This window comes from Dinoponera quadriceps, unplaced genomic scaffold (assembly GCF_001313825.1).
Source record: "Dinoponera quadriceps isolate SergipeBrazil2010 unplaced genomic scaffold, ASM131382v1 scaffold405, whole genome shotgun sequence".
In the NCBI taxonomy this organism is placed as follows: domain Eukaryota; kingdom Metazoa; phylum Arthropoda; class Insecta; order Hymenoptera; family Formicidae; genus Dinoponera; species Dinoponera quadriceps.
This window is the reverse complement of record NW_014554754.1, coordinates 1,457,608-1,474,340: the sequence shown is the minus strand read 5'-3', so window position 1 is coordinate 1,474,340 and position 16,733 is coordinate 1,457,608. Positions and strand designations below refer to the sequence as shown.

The following is a 16,733-nucleotide window of genomic DNA, read 5'->3' as shown; positions in this document are numbered from 1 at the left end:
TTTCCTACCGCCGCCGTCCGCGAACTAGCCCGGGTAAAAGTTTCACGGATATCATGACGATAGCATGAACGTGACGGGGCTTAACTATATAGCCTTCACCCTCCCCCCGTCCTCCTTTCCTCTCCCATCGTCTAATCCCGCGAAATTAAGCCGTCAAGAAAGTCTCGGGTCTCCTTAATTCATGTACGGTCGACTCTAATTCCGCGCCCGGGTGTCCCGCGCGCCCTCGCGCGCGATATTACTTCCACCGCGGAGAGAGAAAGAGAGAGAGAGAGAGAGGCAGGGGGGAGAGGGAGAGACAAGCTCGGCGCGTCATAGGAGAAACTTTTAATTGGATATTTTGAAATCTTTAACGTTCGAGGCTCGGGCGGCAGCGGGGCCGGGTGTCACCCCTTTTATCGACTGTCGGGCTCGACCGTCTTCTTCTTCTCCTTCTTCTTCTCTTCCTCCCCCTCCTCCTTCTCCTTTGGCCTCATGCTTCGTCTTCTGCTCAGTCTGCCACGAGTATTACACGGCGAGCGGAAACGTCGCGCGATTTCACGCGACACGCGCCAAGGAAGCCTTCCTACGTCTTCCTGTATTTATGACTGCCGTACGTGTATATATAGGGTGTCCGAAATAAGACCGACAAACTTCGGATGCTTATAAAGGACGCCAAGAAAACAATTTAATTTAATTTTTGTCAATAAACTCATGTTCGCGAACAAGCCGTTTTGACACTACACAGTAAAAAGTTTTGGGTTACATTTAACACATTTCACGTTTCCCAAACGGTCCGCGCAAATTTTTGTGTTTAATTTAACACGAGATGAATATGTTGAAAAATAAACGCAAATACTATGTCAAAAATTAACACAAAATTAATATTCATAATATGTTAATCGACACTGAGAAGTACGACACTAAAATGTGTTATTTTAACATTTACACATATGAAATATCGACACAACACAAAATGTATATTGAGGTAACATAAACGCAATATGTTAAATTAACACACGGGTATATTAAAAATTTAATACACAAATTTTAACAAAGACGATTTCATGTTTTTTTGTGCAGAGTTTGTGTAGAGATATTTCACTGCGTAGAGTGAATGTGTGTTATTTGTAGCAGTTATTCAAAATATTGGCTATTTATATCTAGTTTCCCCAGGAATAAAACGCATATCAGTCGGTGTACCAAAATAAAAATTTCCATTTTGTAAACGAATTTCGGATAAACAATAGAAGAAACGCTATGATACTGAGCTCGTGAGTCAATAACGAATAATATTAATTCTACCTGTTTGAAAATTCCGAATAATCTTTAGTTTGATAAAGCGATTTTTATTGATGATTTTATCAAAGGATAGAAACAAAAACAAGGACAAGAAAAAAAAATTGCTGATATCTTTGTATTAAAGTAGCCGGCACTTTGAACAACTGCTGTAAATATCCTACTCTAATGCCAAAACAGCTTATTTACGGACATGGATTTATTAACAAAACGGACGAATTTATTGACAAAAATTACTTTTTATGATCTCCTTTGTAAGCACTTGTTGTTTGTCGGTCTAATTTCGGGACATCCTGAATAAACCGTTGAAGACACATGCGTTTTTAATATTCCCGATGCAACTTACTGTACACCTATGTAATAGTAGTAAACTTTTAAATAAACTCCAAGGCACCGGGAGATCTTTACAACTGTCTTCCTCGTAACTATCGCACGAGAGCGAAGATCGGGAAGAAAGTTTTGTAAGTTCAAAACGCTATATAGTTTATCCCGTGGTAATGCGAATAACGAAAGTATAAGCTCTCGAACAAAACGTTTAATCGCGCAAAAGCGAGGTAAAAAAGCTGATTGTGCTTAATTATACTTCGTTCGATTGCCGTAGCGATTAATTTGCGCGCGCAATTACTATAGCGTTATTAACGATAAGATAACTATTGGATCTATGTTGTAATTACGGCATTTGTAACAAAATTTTAGTACGTGGTTTAGCATGCGTTATTTAATTAATTAAATTGCGCGCTCGATATATAAATATATCGCAAATAAATTTAATTAATTGAAACAACAAATGCATATTATAAAATATACGCTTCGAAAAATATGAATTTTATTTCTGTATTGGCTGTTCTTAAATGTACGTTTTTGGTATTTTCACATTTTAAAAGTAAATTCTTTAACTAATTAAAGTTAGATTATATTCCTTACAGCTGGATTGTATTTCTTGTACGCTAGAAAAGCAATATGTGCACGACTGAATTTTGCACAGGCGAGTTATTACTACAAAATTCTACAAGTCCTTACTATATTGCCACTTGAAAAACTTGGCAACTCCGGTTGGATATTAGCCAGTTTTATGCTCGACGCAAAAACTCTCTCTTGTCGTCAGTTGCTCATTTATTTCTTGTCTCCAACGTCGCGCATTTCCCAAATTACAAAACGTAAGACTTTCTTGCGCGCTCGCGAACGGAAATAAGCGCGGCATATACATGGAAATGTTATCTAATTGAGAAATAATTACGTAATTGCGCGCGATTGCGATTTCTTATTGTTATTAAAGACGAGTTTCGTTCTGAATATTTCCGAAATCAAAAGGGTTTTGGAATTAGATACTATTCCTTAAAGTAATTGGTCCATATTGTAAAGTGCCGGATTTTCAGTGACGATATTAAGGAGCCCCTATATAAATTTATTTATTTACTGATAAAAAGACTTTCTTATAATTTAAAATAAAATAAAATTATATATAATTTCTTATAATTTTATTTAACTATCTAAGTAATAAATGTTAATCTTGGGCTAAATATATATACAATATTAAAAATACGGAAATACTATTTATTTTTATTCTTTTTTTACTAATGCTTTATGTCAGTTGAGTTAATAAATGTGCACACATAATAGAAAGTGGCATATAAATATTTAAATATGTGTATATATGTTAAACATGTATATCGTGGGTATTACTAGAAGTTGTAAATTTTCTATGACTATATTTTCAAGACTAGACGATCAATAATTCTGAAATTTTTATATAATGTTTTTTTATTGATCCTTAGAGGTCATTTAACAATTACGTCACGCCACGAGAGAAGGGAGGGTCTATTAGCTTGCGTGACGACTGTGATGGCGAGAGGAAGGAGCAAAGGCTACGGAACGTCGTATTAAGCCTTCGACGCACAGTTATTTTCGTGCTGGATCTGAAGAAATCTAACAAAATATGGAGGCAAGGGAGGCGGAGCAATTCCCCATGTCACGTAATATTGGAAGGGGTCCAAATACTTTGTGATAAAATGTGACGAAGGGGGAAAGAAGTAGAAAATATTCACATTTCGCATAACGTAATTGTCGAATGGCCTCTTAATATCGTAGATAATATCGTAGTAGATTTTTCATTAAAATCCTAAATGTGTGATTTAGAAGAACTTAAAAATAGAAGTTAAAAATAAGGCACTTACATTAACGAACACGCGTTAAAAGTGTCATCTTTAATAACGAATATCCCAGCTCTCGTATGGCCAATCGTTTTCTAACTTTATAGACGTGTAGATAATATTTCCATCGTGAAGCTGAAATTAAAAGGAATTCCCAAGAAAATGGTTGGACGGATCAACTGTCTTAAACTCATTACGCATTCGCAGGAGTGGCTCTTGAAAAAAATAGCAATTTCCGAGATACTCATATAATACATAAATCGAGATGTATCGACGCTAAAAGTACCGCTGTTTTCAACGCGATCGTCACCGGTCTAAAGAAAGAACGAAACGGAGCGAACCACCGGCGAGATGGGCACAGGACGAAGGATGCGCAATACCCATCTGCGTGTTCGCGTATCGCGACGCAACAGCCGCCGGGAATGATTCGCGAATGAAACGATTAAGGGATGTAAACGAGCGGGAGGGGAGCGGATCGTCCGGGCGAGGGCGAAGAACGCATTGCCGAGGATACCGTCGCGCGTATTCGTTTTTCGATGGTCGCTGAAGGGTCGCTCGAGGAGCGCGGAGTCCCATTTNGGGGGGGGGAGGGTGCTGCTGGCGGCGGCGGTGGTCGGATCCGGGGTTAATGGAGAAGAGAGATTCGGTCGGGCGGGCGGACGGACGGGCGTCAGCGGGGTGCGCTCTCGCTCGTACGACCAATATCGCTTGTCGGCGATTTCCAGGCGAATGGAAATGCTCAGCGCGCAACGGATGCCCCACCGTGCACGGCGGATCATACACGCTCGGCGGCGGATCGTTTCGCTTCGCGGACAGAAAATCCGGGATTGACGGACGCGCGCGCGCGCGCGTCCGCGCGATACCGATATCCGGGTATCTCTCTCCCTCTCTCTTTCTTCTTCCCCTTCTTTCTCTCTCTTCCCCTTCGCGCAATCATCGCGCTTCTCATTATTGCTGCGAACGGTTGTCGTGCGCTTAGCTCGGCGAGAATTATGAGTCGCGGCGATTAACCTTCCCTAGTGTCGCGCGGCCTTCTATTTACGGCGAGAAGCGCTCGAGAGCGGCGGCAGGAAATGCGTCTTCGCTTGACGAGCACGGGGGGGAGGGGGACGATCGTCGATCTAATTAAACCTATGTATGTAGCTGTGATTATGTAAATATATATGTAATGCACACGTATATAATGTAATACGCGTGTATAATGTAATACGCGTGTATATACGGGTTTGCTCGCGCGTGCAATTAGTCTCCCTCGAGTATCCACGTGGCGGATAATGTTTAGCTCGTCGCTAATAACGACGGAGTAAAAAGAGAGAGAGAGAGAGAGAGAAATGGGCGGATATATAAGAGAAGCGAGCTTCTCAACTCGCCAAGATAGAATTATCCGAGGAGATTAAGCAATATCAGAGGCTGGCTCTATCGCGGAGCGGCCGTTTCCGACTTGATTTTCAAGCGGGCTTCGCGTCTTAATAACCAGCCGAGCTTTTTATCAATCCTGCAGCGCCGAGGTCCTAGCCTCGTTGCATCTCGGCAACGGGAGACAAAGTGGAGAAAATCGCGAAGACGCGGGTTTAATTTTTTTTTCCAGGCAACGCGAGATATATCTTTATTACCCGAGTCTCCGAGATGAAGGACGCGTGCGCGAGCGGGGTGAAACATTCGAATCTATTTACCTTAAGCCGCAGAATATGTAGACCTCGTCCTGCGCGATATCTCGCTGGCGCACGACGGGGGGATCAAGTAGATTTTAGTCTGTCTACGCGTCTCGAGAGAGGATAACGCAAAATCGATTTCTATTTTGTTTCCCCAGGTGAGCTTTGTCGTCCACTCAACTGCAAGAAGAAGGAACTGTGCCTCCTGGAGGACACGTTCACGGCGGTCTGCGTCTCGAAAAAGGAGCTTCACAAGTCAGGGTGAGTGTTGAGAGTCCGTTTGTTTCCAACGATATACGGGAGAATGCTTTAATGATGTATCGCTCATAACTCAAGATAATGAAAACAAAAATACAAATCGATCCACAATGTATTTAAAAGTGACACCAAAAGTTTGACAGTAATTCAGAGCGAAGGGGATTAAATCAGAAGTCATTTCACTTTAAAGGATGTTGTAAAATGAAATGATGTTGATAAGAATTCAATGAAATTTCCACTATATTTGCACATATATTGAAGTATTATTTAATTCATTGGTCGTGCAATTAGAAAAAGATCGACCACTCAAGAGCTGAGATATTTATAACTCAAGTTGACATTTTTGTTTTCATACGTGTTCCTAAGAATGTTTTATACGCGTTCTTTAGAATGGCGTAACTATCTTTAATTTATACTTTTAGTATCTTCTAAACTATAAATATATGACATTGAATATTAATTTAGAGAAATCGAATTGAGGACATTTAAAACGCGGTTTTTAAACGCTGAGGTAAAACATCGCATACGATATGTGGGAGCTAGTAAGTAAATCATAATGCTGCATACAAAAATGTTTATATCTCCGAGACGTTTGAATTTTCTACTTGTGTTTAATAAAGTTGCTTTTACTCAGTATAATGTGTATTATCTATTATATAAATACTGAATGGTTATCTTGGACACACTCTGTATATGTCTACCTCAACTTCGTTTCAAAAATTAACATTTATTATTTAAGTAGTGAAATGAATGTGAAAAGGAGGTGATTTTGCTTGGAAAATATCAAATTTATGAATGGCACTCTTGATGCGCCACTGAAAATAAGGTCTAGTTAATACCTTAAAGCAGAGAGCTCGCTTTCGTCGCGCGGTCGATTCTTGTATGAAACTTTCGACCAATTGGCGAGCTGGTCACAGGCTCTTTGCCCGGGGATACTTAAATGTAATAGTCTTTCTTTAACGGCATGGCACTCGCAGCACACAGAGCATAAGCCACAATATTGTTGCGCATAGCTTACGCTAAGCGCATCATTGGTCGAGACATTTATGCGCCGTGCTTACGTCTTTATCTAAATCCTCCGGCCTTTATTCGGGGCCAGAAACGGCAGCGGTATAAGCTAATCTCTCTCTCTCTCTTTCGTAAGTATCCTCCTTGCGCCGGCTCCGAAATTTACTCGCCGCAAACAACGATAACGCGTAAATCGTCGGCGGCGATACCTACTTGGTCCCGCGACTAGCAATTTTCCAAAGTGGCCCGGCATTATCAATCCTGTAACACGCCGATTGCCGTCGGCTCGAATAGCCGAAATTCTCGGCGTTGCGCGTCGACGGCGGGGCATTTAAGCAGCGCAATATTAATGACGATATCGTCCGCAAAACGGGCATTAAACCGGCCGTCCGAAGCCGTCCCGGTGATCATTGATTCCCCGCGGTGCTTATTGCCAATTAACTGTAATTGGACGTTTCCACGGCCGGATATATGGCGCGTAGCGCGCGTGTATCCTGCGCGGCGCCGAATCTCGATCAGCGGTATTCATCTTGAAGCACCACGTACGACATTAAATGACCTTAATGCGTCATTAACAGGCTAAGCAGCCCGATACGACTAAGCGGCCACGGGGTGAATCGATGCCGTTGGAGATTAATTCCGCCGGCCGCGCGCTGATTATCGCCCGGCCGGCGTTTCACTTTCGCGCATCGATTTTGCGTTCGATCGGCCTGCCCGCCACGCCGAGGGGGAGGGGGGGGGATGCTTTTACGTGTACGAGTCGATCCGTCAGCTGGACGTACGCGCATTTGCGCAATTGATCGGTCTCTTCATTTTCTCACGATTGACGAGGTAATTTTTATCATTACGAGGGCGTTTTCGAGTGTACACGACGCGACAGCGATTCCACCAGAATAAATTTCTAACGTATAACCGCGTTATAAATTTACTTCCGGTCGTATCCGCCTTGAAAGGGACACGCGCGCGCACACACACACACACAAACATCGATCTCGAGAACTCCGGTGGCGATAATAATCTTTCAGTTTCGTTTACGGACCGGTTTACCGTCCGGCTTTACCCATTCCTCGTGGCGGATAAAGGCATCCCGGTTCATCTGGTGCTTAATCATCTTAGCAATTTCGAGATTCGATATCGTCGAACGGGGGATGAGCGGGCGCGCACATTCTCACCGCGCGTAATAGAGGATCAGGGTTTTTCCGACGCGGGAGGATTGCGATTGACTGTACCGCACGTTAACAACAAAGGGGACCACGTGAGATGTACCGACTCTACTTACACTCTTAAGTCGAATCGGTGGAAATGTCACTGACTGAATCAATAAAACAGTGTTGTGCCGATAATCAGTGAGTATTCACTAATTTTCAAAATTTTTTGGAAACACTTTGGATACGCTTAACTCTTATACTTCACTGATTTTGATCGATGAAAGATTCACTATAAATCGCTGTTGCGCGTTTCGTAGCAAATATATATATATATGTATTTATGTTTATTTATTTATTTATTTACATATGTATTTATAACTATCACCACCAGCAGCACTGCCATTCAGTCACTCAAGTCACCTTTTAAAATTTTCAAAGTTTCATTTTCTCTCGACAAGTCACTAAAAAATTCACTGTCGTGCAAAATGGGTCACTGTAATCATTTTTCTCCTGACTTAAATTTGTAAAATATGAGCGTTATATATATAAATTTGTGTCGTCTCTCTTGGTGAAACTGTTCCGAAAGCGTACTTGCATTACATCATTCATGTCCTTGATCTTTCTTTGTTGAAATTTCAAACTATACTATGAAAAGAACTCGCTGTGTGTTAAGTTACCCAAAGATAAACCCAGGAAGATAAGAGTAAGTGTTACTTTTTTGCTTAAACAGCCTTACTCTCAGTTATTCTCAGAACTTGACAAAAATGTCATTTTTGATCATTCTTTTGATGTTCGAGAGGTCACTTTTCGTCATTTCTTCTGCCAAGGAGCAGTCACTATTTCGTTTTTTGCGACTGAATGGCAGCGCTGGTGAATTTTGCCTGCTTCTCAGTGATAAACACACTGATTGCGCTTTAAAGAATACAAAACTTCCACCAAATCGATTATTTACACCTCACGTGTGATTTCCCGCGCCGTGAGTCATCGTGAAGGATCGCTTTTGATAACGAGCCCGCCACCGTAAAATGTGATTACATCGAGCCGCGCTCGGCGTGGCCGCCGGCAGATAAAATAATAATAACGCCGGTAAAATGGGAAATCGCGACTAAACTCCTCGCTATTTAACTGCGCGACTTAGGACGCGCGCGCAGTTAAATAGCGAGGAGTTTAGTTCGGTAACGTAGTTCGAGTAATGGTCGTTTAATTTTTGTCCCGCATAAAGCTAATTCGCGCTTCGCGTTGTAATTTCTAGGACGCAGCGGCACCGGTGCCGCGGGCAGGGTTGTAGGACACGAAACTTCATAACGAGCATTAATTCATCGAATAAAGTAGGTTCTATGCAAATCGCGCGCGTTGAATCGCTCAAAACTTTCCAAGGCTCGGGACGGAGCAATTAGAATTCGAAGTTGAAACATTGAGCTAGCGCTTTATTTGCCGTATAAAAAGCGTCCTGCCATTGTCCATTAATTATTGCGAAACTATGTCGGCGTCCGGACAGGAGAAAGAAGCAAGAACAGTATTAATTATCCACGACGCGGCTACAAGTCGGTTCTTGCGTTCTCGCCAGATACTCAACGAATGCAAATACGCTGCATTTATATCCGCCATTGTTGTTACCGCGTCTCGAGTGTATCGCTCTTCCGTATGCCGTATCAGTTTATCTATAATATAATAATATCGCTATATATATATACCACTCTGAACAGAAAAAGCCCTTTACATTTTGCAAATAACACGAAAATTGTCCAGTTATTAATTAACAAAACTTCCATTCTCCATTTGGAAAAGCCCCTGCACGTGTCTATTTTCAATGACTAATAACTCGATATTTTGTTTGCAAAATGCAATGTTCGCAAAATAGTAGAAGACATTTATTCACCCCAATCCGTGCCGCGACGAAGTTTGTCCCTATTGGCCTGGAACACCCTTTACATAAAATATAATAGTGCCGCGCGTAAATATCATATATCGTCTCGAGGAATGGTTCGATGGGCTCGCGTTACGTAAACGAACGACGATAGCGCGGTAGTAAGGCGAAAAGGAAGGAAAAATAACTACATTGTTATCGCAGAGCGTATCTTTTCCGCGCACCTCATACGAGATTTTTCCATTACTTTCCGTTCTCGAAGGTAAAAAAAGCAGCGCAAACGATATTCATTCGGAATAAAGGGAATGGAAATTTTTCTGCCGAGCAGCGCCCGCTACATATATAGATGCGCAATATTCATTTAAAACTCGTTAGCGCGTTTCTTACGTTTCTAACTTGATTCAAGTCGCCGAGTCTATTGTAGATTTTGCGCGAATGTGTGTTTCAGGGACGTTGTGATCCCGAAGTCGCGCGCAGTTCAACAGAGACGGATGCGAACTGAGACCTCGGTCGATCCCGACGACGACGACGCCTTCTTCGATTCGGAGGACGACGACGAGGATCAGGACGAGTCCAAGTGAGTAACAGCCGACTCCATTATCCTTTAAGTCGCATACGCGGCGACACTCGCCTTAAACTCCGATTAAAACGTTAAGTTGTTCGCTAAACGGCCCCACTTCCGTCCTTCTTTCCGTATAGAATTTTCCTTGCAAATCCCGCCGGTGGAATCTCGCTCTTCCGGATGGTATTCCGAATTCCTCGCGGTAGACTCGCGGGGTTATTAATATTAGCGCGAAGGCGAGGCGGTAAGAATAAGACGTGATCTTTATGCGAAGCCGGCTCTCTCTCTCTCTCTCTCTCTCTGTCTACTCAACTCTACTCTCTCTCCTCTACCTCTTCCGGAATAGTTCTGGAAACTTCATTTGGAAAAGCCGCGCGCTCGCACGGCTCTGTTTAATACGGCTCCGTCTCCGTTCGTCTCTGCCGGGCGAGGGAACTTTCAGGAAAAATTAGTTCCGAAGGTAACGTTGCTTTTGCTACCGACGCCGGAAAACGCGCTGCTGCAGCTCGTGTTTACTTTTCGCGAGCAACGTCAAACGGATATTATCAGTTAGTGCGCGAGCCGCAAAACTTTAAATGCGGCTCCCCCGTGGGAGGCGGCGGACTGCCCCCGCGGAAGCGGGATTGGAAATTTCATTTTGCAATGTAATCTGTTTGTCGATACGAATATATATATAGATGATGGCGGAGAGAGAGAATTTTCTGAACGTGTATCGTAGCGGAGCGTCGCGCAGCGCCTCGTCAGTCGCTCGCGTTTCGCGACGGAATTGTAATGCGGCTGTGCGCAACGGGTAGCGACGGATTATCGTATCGGACAATTTTCGCTCGAAACTCGATCCTCCATTTGGATTTGCGCAGATTTCGTGTCGCTCGCGCGGGAGGAAACGGCGAGCGAGCGCGCGCGTCCTAACTTCCAGCACTTCGACGATCGGTCTCGCGAAGTTTCGCGAAGATGTTATCTCCTATGCGGCAGTCTCGATTTCCAGACGGGTTCGAGCGGAGCCGCTCGAACGAGTCAAAAACCGCGCGACGGAGATGCTTCCGAAACTTCCCGGCCGAACTTGCCGAAACGGCCGGTGCACTTTTGCACTGTGAAGTAGGACCAGAAATCATATTCGAAGCTTCGAATTTCGGAGATTTCGGCGCGCTATACTATATATAATAATATTGCAGCGTGAACCATCCGGATATTCGAATATTCGAATGTTTGAATATTCGAAACTTCGAGAGCCGGAAAGTGTTTGTTTTGTAAGCATAATAAATTTATCGTTCCAAAGAATGTTATTTTTCTTTGCTTTGCATTATGCTATTCATCATATCGAAATTTGCATTTATTTTAAAATAAAATTAACGAGATTTGTTGTTTATTATTTGTGCTTGCTTCATTCATTCCGTTTTATACCAGACAAATACAAATCTCAGAATTGAACTAAAGATACTCACTTAAATAACACGTCTAAAAGACACCCGAAAGATTTCCTTTAGATGTCTTATTGTCTGAAAGAGCGTTTACGACGTCTCAATGTTATCCGGGTTAAACTGATACTCTCTAATTGCGCAGCACTTTGTTGCACTCTCCAAAATTAGTTCCACCAACAGCTTCGATATTTCGAAACTTTGAATAGAGTTCACAATTCGACTCCGAATCTTTGAACTTCGTCGTATGTCGTTATATGTCGAATTATATATCGAAGTTACGAAGCTTCGAATATCTTTGAATAGTTCCACCCCTACTGTGAAATTTATTTTCCCCCTAGTCGGAAATACGGGTCGATACGATACGGGACGTTCCGCTGAAGATCTCGATATATGATCTCGTACTATATTTTTAAAGTTTATCGATAAAATTTGAATCGAGAAGAGAAAGGGGGGGGAAAGGGTTGATCTCGTTTAGCGAGAAAAGCTCGTTGACTCCGGAGATTTACCGGCAAAAGCTGCCCGATGGATGGACGGATAATTAATTGCGATGATAGCGACGTTTTATAGAAACGGGAAAGACTCTTTTTATCCCTTTGTCAAACGATGCGTCAAATGGACCTCGCAGGGCCCGGCTTTGGAGGAGCGTACGCGGGATTGAACACCTCTCCCTCGAGAATGAAGTCTCTCGAGCGCGAAATTGAAAACACTGTTCGCCGTCATCGAGCTCGCCGGGATGCGTGTCTCGCGCGCTCTCGAACTTTCGTTATTAAAACGCGTTTAATTCGACGCTAATCCCGGAATCGTGAATGTAAATCTGTCCCGAGAGTGAAAACGTAGGGACGGCGACGTCGCGTCGGCACAGATAGATTGACAGCGAAAATTCCGCGAAAAAAAAATGAGAGAGAGAGAGAGAGAGAGAGACGGGAAAAACCGCGGAGCGGTTTTATAACGGCGTTATAAATATAGCACGCCGTCGAAAAATGTTGCGAGACGGAAGGTCGAGGGGTTAAACACGCCGATTTTTACCCGCAGCCCCGCATTAGCCGCCGAAAAACTCCATTTCGGCAACGATGCTTTTGCGAGGCTGTGGTGTTTGCTTTTCGCTTTTGGCACGTCAAACGTCAAACAGGAGTTAACGGTATGTGTAAGAACTGCAGACGTCTAATACCCTTCCCCGGGAAATAAAAACTCTGAAAGGAAAGACTGAGCAAGGAGGATGGAGGAGAGAGTGAGAGAGAATGAGAGGAAATGAGAGAGAGAAAGAGAGAGAGGGGGGGGGGGGAAGAAAAGTCGCAGGCTGACAGCGAAACGTTTTTCCCTACTTAAATTTGCACGAGCGAGCAGAGCAAAGAACGACTCGACCCCCTTTTTTAGGCCCGGTCGTGTCCCTCGGAAATTCGTCGCGCACGATAAAAGATTACAACGTACGAAACGAGATACCGCAATTTCGTGAAATTACCGTCACATCCGCGCGATCCTCGGCTCGATATCCCGTCTCTTCTCTGACGCGCGCCGTCAGTCCATTCTTTTACATTTACACATCCTCTCTCCGACGGGAGCTCAGCCGTATTATCTCTGTGCTTCAGTTGTTAACGTGATGTGCAATGTGACGCGGCATAATATAATACGGCAAAATAACATGGAGCAACGCGACGCGGTTAAATTCACGTATCAAAGAGCCCCGTGTGCGAACGTGCTTGCAATTGAATATCTTCGAAAAATCAAAATATTTTTTTAACGACTAGATAAAAAGTTGCATTGCAAAAAAAAAGACTAGCAATACTTACTAAATGCATTTATTTAGAGATTTCGATGGAATATTTGATAACTGTTGCGAAATTCGATATCAATTACCAGATATTTAATTGGCCAGCGGTATGAACGATTTTTATTCCGAGTTGAATCAACTAAATAAAATAGTAATAGTTACAAAATATTTAACGTCTCTTATCAAATGTTTATGATGATTATTACTACATATTTGGTAAATATTACGAAATCATTCATCAAACTCTCTGTCTTTCTCTCTTTCTCTTTCTCCATATAAAGACTCATTATAAGAACTATAAAAATATCACGAGAGCTAGTAGGGCTCGTCAGTTTTTATCCGATCACTTGAGATAAAGCAGTACAGGCCTCGGGCAAATATAGGGGTTAATAGTTGGATCGCTAAACTTTACGAGATCGAAACCACGGGGGATTTTCACATATAAAGTAAACGAAATACATAAAAATGAAATGGCATGTCAAGTTATCTTAGTATAGTTTACGTGAAAACGATGAAATGTTTTTAGTAAAATGAAAAATCACCTAAAACAACAGACTATATGTTTACAAGCAATAATTAGCAAATATATCTTATTTTTTGTTGTTAAGATTTGATATTAATTATCAAAGTTTAATAACTTAACCGTATAATTCAAGCAACTAAATCTTGATTTTTATAGTTACATATTTATTTCATATAATTAAATAATTTCGTAGCTGCCTCTGCATTGGCCGTGTGTACACACGATGCGTTTTGTACATCCACGAAATACGACGACGCGAGACGAAAGGCCGATGACCTACGTCGAATATTTAAAAACATATCAGAGACCGATAAATATGTTACGGGGAAAAATGTTTCGCTTCCGCCGAAAGAGTTTTTTTTATCTCCCCGATAAAGAAACTTTTCGCGGCGTAATACTTTTTTAATACGCGCTCGGTGTATTTCGCGCAAAACGGCTTGCGCGCGGGCGCGAGAAACTTTTATCGGAACTTTCGTGCCGTGGAAAATAGATACTAATTCCAATATTCCAGAACGTTTTTATCGCGTCTCGCAACGCGCCGCAAATTCGACCGGAGCGCAGTTTTGCGCCGTCCCCCTTCCTATCCCCTCCTCCTCCCCCTTAACCCGGCTTTCTTATACGAATACCGTACAATTTTGCGATTCCCATTATCTAAAATTACTTCGCCGCACCGGAAGACGACGCCCTCCGCCGTCGTCGCTTTGCATTTCGGGTCACGGGGCGAGCAGTTCGCGAAATAGTATCAACACTAATGTTTCCCGAAATTATGTCTTCGCATAATATTTACATACTATTACGGAAGTGAAGTCTCTTAGCGATATTATATTGCGGCCAAACCCGCATTTTGAAGAGTCGTCTCGCCGCCAACTGCGAACGCGCGTCGTCCTCGTCGCTGCTCCGTTAAGCTCGTACTCAGGCACGCACGCACCTACGCACGCACGCACTTGGCGCCGCGCAAGTGCGCTGCCGTGCGAAAATTTGTTTCGTCGCGAAGAACGCGAAGAAAATCGCCCCGAACTCTCACGCTCTCGCAACTTCGCGCGTCGCAACTTCGCCGCCGCCGTCGCCGGCGCGAGTGACTTCCCCGTGAGAAACTGCGCGAGAACGCGCTACTGACAAAGAGGCGTCATTAACACCCGCAACTCTAACGAACCCTTCTGCGTGCTCGCCGCGCTACATCCCCCCACCCCGATTATGTCGGTGCTGGCGCTAGAAATTATACTCGAAGCTCCGAAACTCAGGCTTCCTGAATCCTCGACATGTTATATTCGTACAATGAAATTTTTAAGCGTGAAAATTCGAATGTTCGAATGTTTGAATATTCGCAACCTCGAGAACCGAGAAAGTGCATGTGTTTGTTTTGTAGGTGTAGTAAATAATTTTTTATTAATACTGAGAAATTCCAAGAAATCTCAAGAATTTTTACTTACACTTACATCATTCTGCTACATACGATGGCAAAATTTGCATTTGTTTCAAAAGTTTCAAAAGTTTCAAAAGTTTCAAAAGTTAGAGTTAATGAGATTACATGTTTATTACATGTTTATTACTTTCTTCATTCACTGCGTTTTAAACTAGACAAATGCAAATCTCAGAATTGAACGAAAGATATCCAAACAAACACGTATGTATAAAAAATATCTCAAAGACATCTTTTAGACGTTTTGTTGTCTAAAGGACGTCCTTACGACGTCTTAAGGACCTCTTAAGGCGCCTCGATGTTTTCTGAATTAAACTGATACTCTCTAATCGTATAGCATTTAGTTGCGCTCTCTCAAATTAGTTCCGTTAACAGCTTCGATATTCCGGATTTTACAGTTCGAAGCTTCGATATAATTCGACTTCGAATCCTCGAGCTTCGTCGCCAAATGTCGAGTTATACCGACAAGATTCGAAGCTTCGAATATGTCGAACAGTACTACCCCTAGTCGGTGCATTCGCGATTTGACTCCAAGTCCGTGTAAGTCGCCCGCGCAATGTCCGATTCCACCCCCTTGCTCGCTTTTTGGAGCATGAAAAGGGCCGAACGAGCGGAGGGCGGCGGCGGTGTCTCTCGGCCGGATAGAGTTTTCCCTTGAAAAATAAATGAACATACGGAACGTCCCTTCCTGGTTTCCACCACCTATCCGACCCGGAGCGCACGATTGTCCAATCGTGTCGATCTAATAACGATATCATGCATTAAATACGCGCGCACCGTCACAGAGAAGAGGAGGCACAGAGCCGCGCTTTGTAACAATGTACCCCTTTTTATGAAGTCGACGAAGGTACGACATCGGATCACCGTCGACTCGGCGAGCTCTCGTGCTCTGTAACTTTTACTTCAATCGTAAGAATAGATTCTCCTTAACGTGCTCGCGCGCGCGAACTCGAAGTCGATACTTTCTCAAGTAAAACGTCGGAATCATCACGCTCGTTACACTCTCCAACAGGCAACATTAAACACCTAAATAATTAAACCTCTGAAATGAAATTCTGCAAAATTAGTGCCCGCCGGAATTAAAGCGTACAATATGGCTCTCGGGCGAATAACAGGTTTAATTGCTCAGCTTTTGCAGAAAGCTCTTTCTCTTGATCCGTCTCCTTCTCCGTTTCTCATTCCCAAACTATCTCGAGCTACCGGACGACATTCCGGCGACAGGGAAAAATCGACTTCGGATTGATCAAAGAACCCGCCATTAAAATCAAGGGAGTGCCGGGGACGCGTCGGGCTCGTACAACATCGTCGAATCCCGCGCGAATCATCGGATTGTACGACGGAGTCTCTTCCTTTCATTCTTTCTCACTCTCTCTCTCTCTCCCTCTTTTTCTTTCTTCTTTTCTCTCTCTCTCTCTCTCCTCTGCTTCCTCCTTGCCCTCGGCAAGACGCCCGACTTCACAGCTGCAATTTGCAGCGCGCATTCAAAGGCGCGACCACTTGTCCTATTTGCGACGAGCCTCGGCTGCCGCCACTCGTCTCGCGCGCGCGCGCGCGTTCGCTCGCTCTACTCGCTGTCACGCCCGTCTTTGTCGTAATTAGTGAGGCGAGAAGGCGGACTCTTCGTGCCGGTCGCGAGCTTGTTAACGAACAATTATCCGTGCCGATTGCGCCCACGCCTTTG

The 16,733-nt window shown here is 43.4% G+C and overlaps 1 protein-coding gene across 1 annotated transcript in view; it reads left to right on the top strand.

Moving 5' to 3' along the window:
• Positions 1-16,733, top strand: part of LOC106741465 (testican-3) — a 148,572-nt gene that overhangs the window by 89,713 nt on the left and 42,126 nt on the right. Inside the window, exons 3-4 of the mRNA XM_014613535.1 lie at positions 5,239-5,341; positions 9,810-9,938. Coding sequence (XP_014469021.1) covers positions 5,239-5,341; positions 9,810-9,938 — 232 coding nt within the window. The remainder of the gene's footprint in view (positions 1-5,238; positions 5,342-9,809; positions 9,939-16,733) is intronic.